This window comes from Branchiostoma floridae, chromosome 12 (genome assembly GCF_000003815.2).
Source record: "Branchiostoma floridae strain S238N-H82 chromosome 12, Bfl_VNyyK, whole genome shotgun sequence".
Lineage (NCBI taxonomy): Eukaryota > Metazoa > Chordata > Leptocardii > Amphioxiformes > Branchiostomatidae > Branchiostoma > Branchiostoma floridae.
The window spans coordinates 1505415-1519200 of record NC_049990.1 but is presented as its reverse complement, the minus strand read 5'-3'; the positions used below and the strand labels follow the sequence as shown (position 1 = coordinate 1519200).

General features: G+C 42.3%; 1 protein-coding gene across 3 annotated transcripts; it reads left to right on the top strand.

The window, feature by feature from the left end:
* The first annotated feature begins 2217 nt into the window (after positions 1-2217).
* LOC118427806 (baculoviral IAP repeat-containing protein 7-B-like) lies at positions 2218-10889 on the top strand. 3 transcript variants are annotated; one of them, XM_035837766.1, is made up of 8 exons: positions 2218-2400; positions 2730-3078; positions 3632-3757; positions 5836-6011; positions 6401-6542; positions 7177-7417; positions 7904-8307; positions 9991-10889. In XM_035837766.1, exons 1-8 carry the CDS (start codon positions 2257-2259, stop codon positions 10191-10193), a joined length of 1785 nt encoding a protein of 594 aa, XP_035693659.1. In that variant the 5' UTR covers positions 2218-2256; the 3' UTR covers positions 10194-10889. The 3 variants fall into 3 exon arrangements, with proteins under 3 accessions (XP_035693659.1, XP_035693658.1, XP_035693657.1); XM_035837765.1 differs by having other exon boundaries at positions 3632-3763; positions 9994-10889; XM_035837764.1 differs by having other exon boundaries at positions 3632-3763.
* Positions 10890-13786: the final 2897 nt, after the last annotated feature.

The window sequence follows — 13786 nt, the reverse complement described above, 5'->3', positions numbered from 1 at the left end:
TATATGGGATTAAGACATAATGTTTTGTATTGTTGGGGTATGCGTGTGCTAATGTGCAGAGAGAGAGAGAGAGAGATTCCTCCATTCCTAACACACAATGTCAATGCAATATTATCATAGATATCCAGTTCTGCAATCTTTATGGGAATGTTCGCTGCAAAGCATTACGATTTAGGGTGTGAAGTCTGCCATTCCTGATTGCATTCTTAGTTCTATGATTCAAATGATGGCAGATTTTGACTGATGGCTCAAGTTATTGCTGCATGCACCTCTCGCCTATAATGATATGTGTAGTAAGCCCGGTCTTAAACACGTATTATTCTGCACCGTACGCAGGCTTACCACTCAAATTGGTAACGACAGGATTATCACTAGCTCATATACGAGGACCGATTGCAAATGCGTGAAAATGATAAACACAGATGCACACAGAAATATCAGAAACTATTTCCTGTATGACGTTAACCAATAAATCTAGCTTGGATGGTTTGACGGCATGACAACTTCTGATGTTAATTTGCATTCAGCGAAGACCATACGAAATGAGCCGATTCTACAATAGATATCGGGGAGGACAGGGATGGTGTTATTGCCGCAATTCCCTCATCTGTGTCGATTGCTGTCGCGATATCTCATCATTAACGACAGTCGTCCCTGGACCCATGCCAGTTGTTATCTGGGTTCCTGGAATGCTATTACATTTGTGCAACCAGAGAAAGGGCGAAGCTGATACGCAATCTGTGATGTTCCAGGAAAGATATCATTACTGTGTGGGAAAGACCGAAGCTGATACGCAATCTGTAGTGTTCCAGGAAAGGTATGACAGTGTGGGGAGGGTGAAACTGATACCAAATCCGGAAGTGTTCCAGGAAAGACATAATTACTGTGTGGGAAAGGGCGAAACTGATACCCAACCTGTAGTGTTTCAGGAAAGATATCATTGCCGTGTGGGAAAGGGCGAAACTGATACCCAACCTGTAGTGTTCCAGGAAAGATATCATTGCCGTGTGGGAAAGGGCCAAACCGCTACCCAATCTGTAGTGTTCCAGGAAATATATCATTACTCTGTGGGAAAGGGCGACCCTGATACCCAATCTGTAGTGTTCCAGGAAATATATCATTACTGTGTGGGAAAGGGCGAACCTGATACCCAATCTGTAGTGTTCCAGGAAAGATATCATTGCCGTGTGAGAAAGGGCGAAACTGATACCCAATCTGTAGTGTTCCAGGAAATATATCATTACCGTGTGGGAAAGGAAGAAACTGATACCCAATCTGTAGTGTTCCAGGAAATATATAATTGCCGTATAGCAAAGGGCGACCCTGATACCCAATCTGTAGTGTTCCAGGAAAGATATAACGGTGTGGGGAGGGTGAAACTGATACCCAATCTATGGTGTTCCTGGAAAGATACATTTGTATCATAACCGTGTGGGAAAGGGCAAAACCGCTACCCAATCTGTGATGTTCCAGGAAAGATATCATTGCCGTGTGGGGAAGGCCAAACCTGATACCCAATCTGTAGTGTAACCACGTACAGCTATCTGTAACCGCCCCCAGCAGCAGCGGTGTAATGACCTTGGATAACTCCGATAGTTGATGATGAGGCCACGCCAAAACGTGACATGGTTCTGAGACATGTTGAAGTAAAAAGGTCAAAATTTAAACAAAAGACTGGGACCATGTCTCGAATCTCAATATATTCACTTCCCCCTACCCACGTCCCCTGGACTATTCATTTATATATATGTAAAGCCACTCACCACATATGTAAAGGGAACTAAAAGAGAACCTCTCGCCATATCACGCTGTACATAGTGGGAAGACATTTCGCTGGCGCCATTGGGGTAATAAGACCACCTAATTCAAAATGCTGCTCAGCTGGATCGATACCACCACGAAACATGTATCGTTGGTCAAGCATGTTGAAAAGGGACATCTCGAGCTCTATGTAAGAGAAGACTATTGGAGGGCAATTATACAAATATCTCGGAATACTGCATATTGCAGCTTGGTAGAAACTAGACAGTGTTAGAACAGATTATCTGTGTGGTTTCAATTTGTATTTTCATTTGCCCCTTAGAAAAAAAGCCATAGATTGTATTGATATAATTCCAATGAATTTGAAGATGGAGGTGTGAATAGCTCAATGTAATTTGATTCTGTTTCATAGATTCAAATTGTATAAATAGTGTTGTTTTAACTTTTCAGATCTTACTTTCTTCACGAACGATGTGACGAGTCCCGGACACGGTCATGTCTTCCTTGGTCCGCCCGGCCGGTTCCGAGGAACCGTCGTTACAAACCAGCCAAGTGCCGGCACAGGACACTGTAGTCCTCCGCCGCAACCACACAGGCACCGCGGAGAGCAAGGAGAACCGGCGGAGCATCGCGTACGAGGTGAAATTTTAGCCTCCGTTGCAGTCTTCGAACGTTGATTCGCGATTTTCAACGTTGGCTGTATATAGGTTCTCCTACATGTATGCCATGAAAGGGAGTTTGCCGAGGAAGGGAGTTTGCTGTGGAAGCCAACATTGATAATCGTGAACCAACGCTTTCCAGAGAAGATGTCACTACTGTACTTCCTGATAACAAATTCCACTCTACGATGATTCTGGGAAAGTGCGAATTTTCGAACACATTAATCCTAGGTTGGTAACTCTGCTATTTGAAGGCATGACTGTTTCTTGTTCTACAATGTAATGAGGTATGAACTTAATTACTTCTAGGTCCCGCTGGGTGACAGCCCCTCGGACGACCCCTCGGAGTTCACCCGCGAGCAGGCCCGCCTGGACACGTACCGGGACTGGCCGCGGGACTGCCCGGTGCGCCCCGCCGACCTGGCCCGAGCAGGCTTCTACAGCCTTCACGATGGGGACCGCGTGCGCTGTTTCGTGTGTTACCGAGTGCTGCGGCAGTGGTGTGCCGGGGATGATCCGTTAGATGAGCACAGGAAGCACTATCCGGACTGTCCGTTTGTGAGAGGAGAGGAGGTGGGGAATGTGTGCTGTAACGGGGAGGTACCCACGGCGGGGACATCCACCTGTAACGGCGGGACAGAGACAGCGGCACCAAATGGTAGGGTGAAAGTCCCTTTACATTTCTTCAAACTTAAAAAAAAAGAAAAAAAAACTTACAATAAAATACCTTTACTGAATCACTCGGCATTGTTTGTCAAATAATATTTTATTGTGTTATTATCAATTTTGATGATATTTTGCCACTTCTAAGTTACTGTATATGAACGCAAGAAAATTGAGATGCTATTATCTGTCTCTTCTAGATATTCAGATACTATAACTCTGGACCAAGTATTTATCATTTTGTATAATGATACATATCTAGAACTACACACTACATAATGTAAACAGGTATATTTGCTACGAATTGCTTTCATGTTACAACTCATAATTCAGTCAATACTGTACGAAATGTGGAATTTACCAAACTTACCATCTGTAAGTAAATGTAAATTTGTGACATGAATTCGAAACTTAAGATATTTGCCCGTTTATATGTGTAGATGTTGGGTAGATAGACAAGCCACAGGCCTTGGATATTGCTACAGTTGTTTAAATAAACCAGTCTACGTCGGAGGACTACCATTTACCTGTTGTATCCCCGTACACAGCATCAGAAGAGGCGCCCAAGTTTCCCCAGATGGTTGCTGAGACGCTGCGGCTGTCCACCTACCACACCTGGCCGCACACCTGGCTCACACCTGCCGAGCTGGCGCAGGCAGGCTTCTTCTACACATGTAAAGGTTCTTTTCTTAGATCTTATTCCGGTGAGACAGGAAGCGGGAGTTGGTAAAGGTGACGCCGATATGTAATACTACACAACTCTATTTTAGTTTAGTTTATTCATTTTTTTTATCATTATGAAAGCTAGATTTCTCCATTTATGGTGCTACAAACGATTTGAATTTTTCAAAGCTATTTTTATTGTGCTATTCTCGAGCTACTATCCCTTCTTCCTGTCTCCTTACGCGGTACTGTGCTGTTATCATCGTGTTATTGTACTGTTTCCTAACATTGGTCATGGAAATGCATCTCACATTACGTTTGACATGACAACTGTAATTTCACATTTCTAACATTGCTCTCAAGAACTCAACTGCAAATATGTACTAGCGAGCTCATATCTCTTTTTTGAGAACTTTGCCCATGGCAGTATGTTGCTTTCTACTGGTTTTCTATATTAATTTGTGATGCTATGATCGATATCTCTGTCTATACGTGGTTTCTAAGTCAAATGTGTTCTTACTTATTCTGTTCGCCTTTCTTAAGTTGTGTGTTCATCTTTAACAGTATGTATCTAAACGCGCCAGATATAGTATTAGACATAGACATTATCATCCTTCTAAAACCGTCCAAAAACCTCTTATCTCTTTGGAAATGATACGTAATTTGGTCCCAGGATCCGGTACCTATTCTTTTTTTTTGTCCGCACCCCAAAGCAGAGGCGTTTCTCATGGTTTTATTCCCCCGTATGCATCTTTTTGAGGTCATTTTCTTCTCCCTCTTCTCACAACTCCTCTAGTTTTTTACCCGTAATTTTTTGGCAACGCCACTGGGATGGACACGTTTTCAGTGTGGTATTTCCCGTATCTCCACTGACACGGTTTCGTTCATCTTCTCTCAAATTCTGTTTGCCTTTCCCGTAGTGTAGTCAATCCAACACCTGCTTTGAGGCTTCCCAGTCTCCGTATTTGTCCCCGAATATTCATTACACATTCTTTTTTTGGCAACAACTCTGTGGTGGAGGCGTTTCCGATAAAATTATTCGTCTGCACGCACATCAAATGAAGGGCTAGAGAAACGGGTCTCATATCCTGCGCAAGGGAAAATGTTTCCCGTCACTTTTGTTCCAATGTTTATGGATTTTCTTTTTCCTTCTAACTCTTGGCACCATTTAGTGAAGGGCGGAGACAGTGCTATTTTTTGGCAATGCCACTGGGTTGGATGCATTTTTCATGATGCTATTTCCCGTATTCCCAGTGAAGGGTGGAGATAGCGTCATTTTTTGACAACGCCACTGGGATGGGTGCATTTTTCACGATGCTATTTCCCGTATTCCCAGTGAAGGGTGGAGATAGCGTCATTTTTTGACAACGCCACTGGGATGGGTGCATTTTTCACGATGCTATTTCCCGTATTCCCAATGAAGGGTGGAAACAGCGTCATTTTTGGGCAACGACTCTTGGTTAGGTGCATTTTTCAGTGTCTTATTTCCCATATTCCCAGTGAAGGGCTGCGACAGCGTCATTTTATGGCAACGCCTCTTGGTTGGGTGCATTTTTCACGATGTTATTTCCCATATTCCCAGTGAAGGATGAAGACAGTGTTATTTTTTGGCAACGCCACTGGCATGGGTGCATTTTTCACGATGTTATATCCCATATTCCCAGTGAAGGGCGGAGACAGCGTCAATTTTTTGACAACGCCACTGGGTTAGATTCAATTTTCAGGGTGTTATTTCCCATATTCCCAGTGAAGGGTGAAGACAGTGTTTTTGCTTTGGCAACGCCGCTGGGTTGGATACATTTTCACGACGTCATTTCCCATATCCGAATGAAAGCTCATCTGTGTTGTAAATCCTTAGTGAACAGTTTAAACTTTGTCCAACACAAAGAAAGAAACTCACCAGAAATTTTCGGCCGAATACTCCGACCTTCATCAGATGAATGACGTCATCCGACGACTTCCGGAATAGTTCAGCGAATCATTCATCTGATGAAGGTCGGAGTATTCAGCCGAAAATTTATGGTGAGTTTCTTTCTTTGTGTTGGAACAAAGTTTAAACTGTTCACTATGTCATTTCCCATATTCCCAGTGAAGGGCGGCGACAGCGCGCGGTGCTTCCACTGCGGCGGCGGCCTGAAGAACTGGCAGCCGGGCGATGACCCCTGGGTCGAGCATGCGCGGTGGTACCCCATGTGCAAGTTCGTGGAGAACAGCAAGGGGGCGCAGTTCGTGCAGGACGTGTTGAACAAGTACAAAATAGGAGAGGTGAGTTTCACCGATGATGGAAAAATGGCATTGGTTGCCATCTTGGATCTAATAATTTCACCAAGATGGTGGCTATAGTTGGCCATGGATTTACAAAGGAATCTATTGGTTTCTTTTCTTTCAAACAAATAAAGTATTTTTCGTACACAATATCAGTGAAGCAGGCAGGCAATAGGTGCCATGTTGGTATCCTTAATATCCGTACCTCATGTTTAAACAGCGTGTTTATTGACCTTTACCTTGTACTTCTACAATATTTCTTAAAAGTAACAAAGGTTTTGCGGAGTTTTCCGGAAAGAAACGGAGTACGGTTAGAATTCATTTGCCATCAGAAAAATATATATGAACCACCTAAACGAAAAATTCTAACATTGCATCTGTTTGTGCAGGATGTTGCCGGGAATGAGGAGTGCGGCGGTGGGGGGTCCGGGCGTGCCCACCGCCCGTCCAAGCTGGCCACGCCCACGTCGCCCCGGGAGATGACCATGGCCTGGATGTCTCCCGGCTACGAGGAGCTGTCCGCTCCGCCAGGTGCGTGATCAGCGCGTGATCAGTGCGTGATCATCTCATGTCCAATGGCATGCTTAAAACATGATCAAGATATTCTCAGCACCTGATCAGTGCGTGGTCGTCACATGGTCAAGGCATGCTCAACATATATTCAAGATATTTTCAGCACCTGATTTGTGCGTGATCGTCACATGGTTAAGGCATGCTCAACACATTTTTAAGGCATGCTCAACACATTTTTAAGGCATGCTCATCATATTTTCAAGGCATGCTCATCATATGTTTAATACATGCTCGACACCTTGTCCTGGCACATGATCAACACATGTTCATCACATGATCCTGACATGCTCAACACATATAGTCAGTGCATGCTCAACACATAATGAAGCCATGCTTAATACGTGATCAGTTCATGGTCATCACATGATCTAGGCATGTTTAGAGAAAAAAACATGATCTAGGCATGCTGTCAACTCAACGGATCAAGTGATGCGCAACACACGGCCAAAGCAAGGCATGTTTCTTGCCTTGATTGAACTTGAAAACTTCATTGATCTCATCTCTTTGACTTTATCTTTTCTCATTGGATTCATATTCATTGATTAACCAACGTGTTGAAACTTGATAAATAAGTCCTATTCCTCTTCCTCAGCCGTTCCCTGGTTTGGCGACGCCGGACCGGAAGTGAACGAGAACCAACCCGCGCAGCCGCTGAACGTTCTGTCCGCCATGGAGACGGAGCCCGCCAGAACGGTGGTTGCCATGGGACACCAGCCGGACGTGGTGCAGCACGCCATCTGGCGGCGCCTCGAGAACAACAACGCCACCTTCCCGTCCACGCAGGAACTGCTGGCCGTGGTGACGGAGCTGGAGGAAGAGTACCGGAGAGCGAGGTACCGGGACAAAGGTCATTTATTCATCGCAGACACAGAAGGCCCATTTTGAGTCTACTTGTTGGCCCTTTTGACACAAAGTAGTGGAAAGTATTTTTCTTTTGAAATGAGACTTTAAGGTATTTTTGGGTGTCCAGAACGATCAAGAGGGCTATTCGGATGTTGGAAGGTCAACGATATTGTGAAGAATCTTCTGGTATGCTCTATATTGATATCATAGAGGTAGGACTACCCTGTCAATGTTAGTTTTCCATGGACTAAACTTCAGGTAGGTAACTTTTGATAGCTAGCTTTTTTCTGCCATGTATGATTCCCATGCATAGTAGAAGCCAGTTAATTGCACTACGGATAACCGCACACATCTGTTAATTGCACCGAATCCCCAAATCCCGTGGTGATGCGGTCCAGCTGGATAACTTCGCTTTTTGCACCTTCTGAAAAATTGCACAAAGCTGTGCAATTAATACTGTACTGTTCTGTGCCCAGGGAGAAGCTAGGCGATGGCGGGAACAGGCCCAGTGTGGCCGAGGTGATGGACACCGAAGTGATGGCCTCCATCGTGGCCGAGGGGTACGACCGAGGGCTCGTGCAGCACGCCGTGTGGCGGCGGCTGGAGTCGGCGGGGCGAGGCTTTGGGACGCCCGAGGAGGCGCTGCACGCGGTCCGGTCCCTGGAGGAGGAGTACAGCCGCCTGAAGAGGAAGAAGCTGGAGGAACATGAGAACAACACGATGCAGTATTCCGGAGGTGCGCCAGGGGGAGCCTCGATGTCCAGTAACAGTCTACAGAACCTGGGGTACGCCACGGCGGGCGGGAAAGCGGCGGGTCTGCCAAACTGGTCGGTTTCGGGGCAGGCTGGGAACTTCTCAGGTGCCAGCAGCTTTTCTTCAGGTAAGGTTGTAACCATGGACTTCTCTCGGGTCTCCCTTATCACCGAACACCTGCGAAATATACCGAACGCCCACAGAAAATGACTCAAATCTTCCGAAAATCACAAAAAATGAAATTTTGGCCAATTCATATTGTTAGATTACTTAGATTAGAATAGCCTAGTTCCCCCCTCCCCGTACGAATGGAACCGCCCGGTCTGGAATGTGGAGGTTTAGGAATACACACGTGGGACTGAGATGTGTGTGTGAGTGTCTTTATTATATCCCTAAGTGAAAGGGACCAAGAGTCAGCTTAACAATGGTAGCAGAGGGTGGTTGTTAGCTTGTAGCACCATCTGGTTTAGTTTACGAGTACAGTATATATGGGACGACTATGGGAGTCACCGAGAACAGTTAATGACAGAAGTGATCGCAGAAGAGAACGACAAGACGTAAGAAGTCCACATTGTTGATATGTGTTGTACTAGACTTGGTAAGAAGTCCACATGATTGAGATGTGTTGTACTAGACTTGGTAAGAAGTCCACATGATTGAGATGTGTTGTACTAGACTTGGTAAGAAGTCCACATGATTGAGATGTGATGTACTAGACTTGGTAAGAAGTCCACATTATTGATATGTGTTGTACTAGACTTGGTAAGAAGTCCACATGATTGAGATGTGTTGTACTAGACTTGGTAAGAAGTCCACATGATTGAGATGTGATGTACTAGACTTGGTAAGAAGTCCACATTGTTGATATGTGTTGTACTAGACTTGGTAAGAAGTCCACATTGTTGATATGTGTTGTACTAGACTTGGTAAGAAGTCCACATTATTGAAATGTTGTTGTTGACTTGGTAAGAAGTCCACATGATTGAAACGTTGTTGTTGACTTGGTCAGAAGTCCACATTATTGACAAGTGTTGTAGTTAACTAGGTAAGAAGTCTACATTAGTTGCGTTACCATAAGGACATTTAAAGTCATACGGCCAGTAAAAAAAAAGGACATAGGGGAAGTTTGATGAGTATTACACTGTTCTAAAGTTATCTATATAAGGGAAGTTTGACGAGTATTACACTGTTATGAAGATCTGATAAGTATTACACTGTCTAGTTTCTGTAGAACGCAGCTCATCAGTTTATGTAACCTTTTAGTCATGCAACCTTGATAGTTTTAAATATAGCTCTGTATATTCTGGTACTGAAGTTCTTTAGACAATGGTGTAAATTTCTGGTAGATTTCAATGTTTCAACTTATGCGACGTTATCTAGAATAGAAAAGAAAAAAGGGGGAATGTTAGATTACTTAGATTAGAATAGCCTAGTTCCCCCCTCCCCGTACGAATGGAACCGTCCGGTCTGGAATGTAGAGACTGAGATGTGTGTGTGAGTGTCTTTATTATATCCCTAAGTGAAAGGGACCAAGAGTCAGCTTAACACATATTTGATACAATTTTTTCCGAACTTTGATTTAGTTTGTTTATTAGAGGTATTTGGCTACACAATTTACCAGAGGGGTTAGCCAGCGCTAGCCGTACAGACCAAAGTAGCAAAAAAAGTCAGCTATCTCCTCTGAAAAATAATCATTTTTGCTGATATCCGTTAATCAAGTCACAAAAGAAGGCTGTTGGGTAGACACATATTTAGTTTTCTTACAGAGGGAATTCCCCAATTTTAACATTTTTGTTTTGTTTTCTTCCAGAGGGAATTCCCCACGAGTTGCAGTCTGAGCTGGAGCGGCTTCGCGAGGAGCGGTGCTGCAAGGTGTGCATGGACCGCGAGGTGGAGCTGGTGTTCCTGCCGTGCGGCCACTACGCCTGCTGCGTGCCGTGTGGGGAGGGCATGCAGGAGTGCCCCATGTGTCGGGCGTGTGTCGAGTCTAAGGTTAAGGTTTACATGTCGTAACTTTAAGATTTCTTTAAGCTTTCTTTCCGTGTAATACTAATAGCAAGATTTGTACTGAAAGATTGTTGGGAGGGTATGCAGAAGTACCCTATGTGTCAGGCATACGTCGACTCTAAGGGTAAGGTTTACACGTCGTAACTTGAAGGTTTCTTTAAGTATTCTTTACGTTTGATTGAAAGATTTGTACAGAAAGATTATGGAGAGGGCATGCAGGTTGGCCCCATGTGTCTGGCATTCGTCAAGTCTAAAGTCAAGGTTTATAAGTTTATTGAAACATCGTTGAGCTTCCTTTACGTTTAATTGAAAATTTGTACAGGAGATTGTGGGTAGGTTAGGTAAGAGTGTCCCATGTGTTGGACATGCGTTGAGTCTAAGGTTAAAGTTTATTTTCGTAACTTAAAGGTTTCTTTAAGCTATCTTTACGTTTGATTGAAAGATTTGTGCAGAAAGATTATGGGGAGGGCATGCAGGAGTGCCCCATGTGTCGGGCTTGTGTGGAGCCTAAAGTTAAAGTATACATGTCGTAAAGTTTATTTAAAAATCTTTAAGCTTCCTTTACGTCTGGTTGAAATATTTGTACAGAAAGATTTTTGGGAGGTTAAGCAAGAGTGTCTAAGGTCAAGGTTTACATGCCGTTAAGTTTCTTTCGTTAACTTTAAGGGTCTTTAAGCTGTCTTTACGTATAATGGGAAGATTTGCACATTGTTGTGAGGGCGCTAAGGTTTACTTGTCCCAAAGTTTCCGTCAGGTTCTTTAAGCTATCTTTACGTTTGATCGAAAGATTTGTACAGAAATGTTGTGGAGACGGTATGCAGGAGTGCCCCATGTGTCGGGCTTGTGTGGAGTCTAAAGTCAAGGTGTACATGTCGTTACCTAAAGGTTTCTTAATAAGCTATCTTTACGTTTGATGGGAAGATTTGTACAGAAAGATTGTGGAGAGGGCCTGCAGGTTTGCCCCATGTGCCGGGCATGCGTCATAGCTAAGGTTAGGGTGTACGTATCGTAAAGTTTCTTTGATGGTCTTTAGCTTTATTTACGTTTAATGGAAACATTTGTGCAGAAAAATGCATTTCGATGTCAGAATAGGCAAATTTGCGGGAAAGGCATGTTCAGCTCATAGATGTCTTTTTGCAGGTTTTGCAAAGAAAAAAACATTTTGTAAACTCAGTCGATGGGCGCCGCCATAATGATTTGTGATGTCATGGGACGGCCATCTTGTTCTTGATCCTGGTCCCCACGTTTGATAAACTCGGTCGGAAAACTGACTTTTCATGGCAAAAGAGCTGCTAAAAACGCGATGCGCAAAATGAGGCATTGATATATCTGATTTCAAAAATGTGTCTTCATGTGGAAAATTGATAGGCAAAATTACTTATATATGAGATCTTGAGAATCTGATGCAGGGGTTAACTATGTGGGTTGGAAAGTTGTCACGGAGCTGTGCTTTTGCGTTTCGGCTTATTGTATTTTAATCGTTCAGGAGATTCTCTAAAAAATATGTATCTTTAAAAAAAATCATAAGAAATGAGCCAATCAACTAATTTCTCAAACAGCCCATGATCTTTGTAAAATATAATTGATGATATGATTTCAAGATCGACTTTTTCCCATTAGAATACAGAAATAATGTATTGTACATATAAGATCGTACTATGCGATTGAAGTAGTGTGATGAGATACACTAGAAAAAACAACAGAGGAACAAAGAAAAAACTGATTCGGTATCTGAGAAAAGTATGGGTGCTGCCCACCCCCAGAACAGTCGGAATGGTATAACCCTTGATTTGTTTTGCCAACTGATGTTTTTCATGGCAATGTTTTCTGAAACAGAACGTGTAATATAAATGCCCTAGGCTTTAGGAAACGAAAAGCCAGAGATCTACGGACATATGACTGTGTAAGTTTCAGCATTAATTAATTATGACTTAAAGGCATGTACTTTGGTAAACTTCAGAACAGAGATATATTATTCAGTATTTACAAGACAATATAGACTAATTTAAGGTTAAATATGATGATGTTGTGTATGTATATATGTATGAAGTGTTGTGAATATTTGTCTTGTAGATACTTATAAACGCAAAAGTGTGATTTATTGTGTCAAATCTGTCGTAGATAGAGAATTATAATTGCTAAGGCATCGTGGAAGAGTTGTTTGGCAAAACGCGGTGAAAAAAACACGGAATCTTAATCAAATTTTCCTTAAATCTGCTTGACATAGATTTTGTAACGCTTCCATTAGATATAAAGATAGACCGGCACAGTGTACTGTGCTCGGAGAAAATACAAAGTTCGACAATACTTAATATCGTTTATTCGTTTCGTTTATTCAGAAAAATATCAGCATCGCAGTCAGTATAAAAACAAACTGAATATCACTGATTTTACAACTTGTGAATACAGAAATATATGTACAAACATTAATAAACAATTACAATACATAACGCAGAAACACCTAAAACAAAGTTGTACGTAATGCCTTACAGAGAACACCGAAAGTAAGGACTTGAAGAATAGAACGGAAGGGACTTACGACTTACTTCAATTTTTGGTTAAGAAAAATCATGTAAATCTCAAGTAAAATTGTATCGGCGCCACCATGTTTGCCAGAATGTGCTGCTGTGGATGGTTCTTATTAAAGCTTTGCTAAACGCGAAGCCGTTGTGTGTTTACTTCATAAAGGCGTCATTGCAACGATGATAATCCACGGAGAGCAAACACACGTTTAGGGATGACAAAGTTTACTTATTTCTTTATTTGGTACATGTGTGTTACAGTTAACGATATGCTCTCTGTCTCTCTCTATATATATTTATACATACATACATACATGGACCCTATAGTTATTCAAACTTTCAGATCATTTGGCCTTAGTCCTACTACTATGATATATTATTTTGCCCTTAGTCCTACTACTATGATATATGATTTTATCATACACAGCACGAAAACAACTTTTTAAGCAAAGTTTCAGAGATACGTATAAAGCCCTTAAAGGCGGAGAAATATTTTAGCAGATTTTAAGATCTATTAAAGGCATCGGAAACATACATTTGGCATTTACGGAAGATTTCAGCGTTTGTAAATCTAACTTAATCTGTTGTGTTTCTTTACGTGAATTTTACATGTATTTTAGTATGCCGAAAAGACAACTTAAATGTCTCGAAAATGTTTTCTGTCAAAACGGACAAATACCGTTTCTCTAGATCTGTTACAAAATACATGTTAACCGGCTAAGTCAAATGTAATAAAGCTTTGTCTGGTGTTAGATAAAACATTGCGTCATCTGTTTTATACCAGTGGCAAGATTTAGTCAAAACTGAAAATTATTGCGCTTTCTGGTACAAAATGTTATGTTTATACCTCAGCAAATACAAATACAATACAATACAAAGTCAAATACAATAATCTTCTGTGTTTTTTTAGCTATTCCTAAAGCATTTGACGTATTCAAACTTTCTGTGCGCAAGGTTTAATTCGAACAGGGGAGAACCTCTCACGGTTAGCTTATATGCGCTCTTTTACGTTTTATGAAATGTTGCGTATACCATGGTCAATATTGACCGAAGGATGCCATATATATAATTTATTTC

Coding starts and splice junctions, on each gene's coding strand:
- LOC118427806 (XM_035837764.1), top strand. CDS start 2,257: ATGTCTTCCTTGGTCCGCCCGGCCGGTTCCGAGGAACCGTCGTTACAA. Junction 3,764..5,835: donor CTTCTTCTACACATGTAAAG/GTTCTTTTCTTA, acceptor CCATATTCCCAG/TGAAGGGCGGCGACAGCGCG. Junction 6,012..6,400: donor ACAAGTACAAAATAGGAGAG/GTGAGTTTCACC, acceptor CTGTTTGTGCAG/GATGTTGCCGGGAATGAGGA.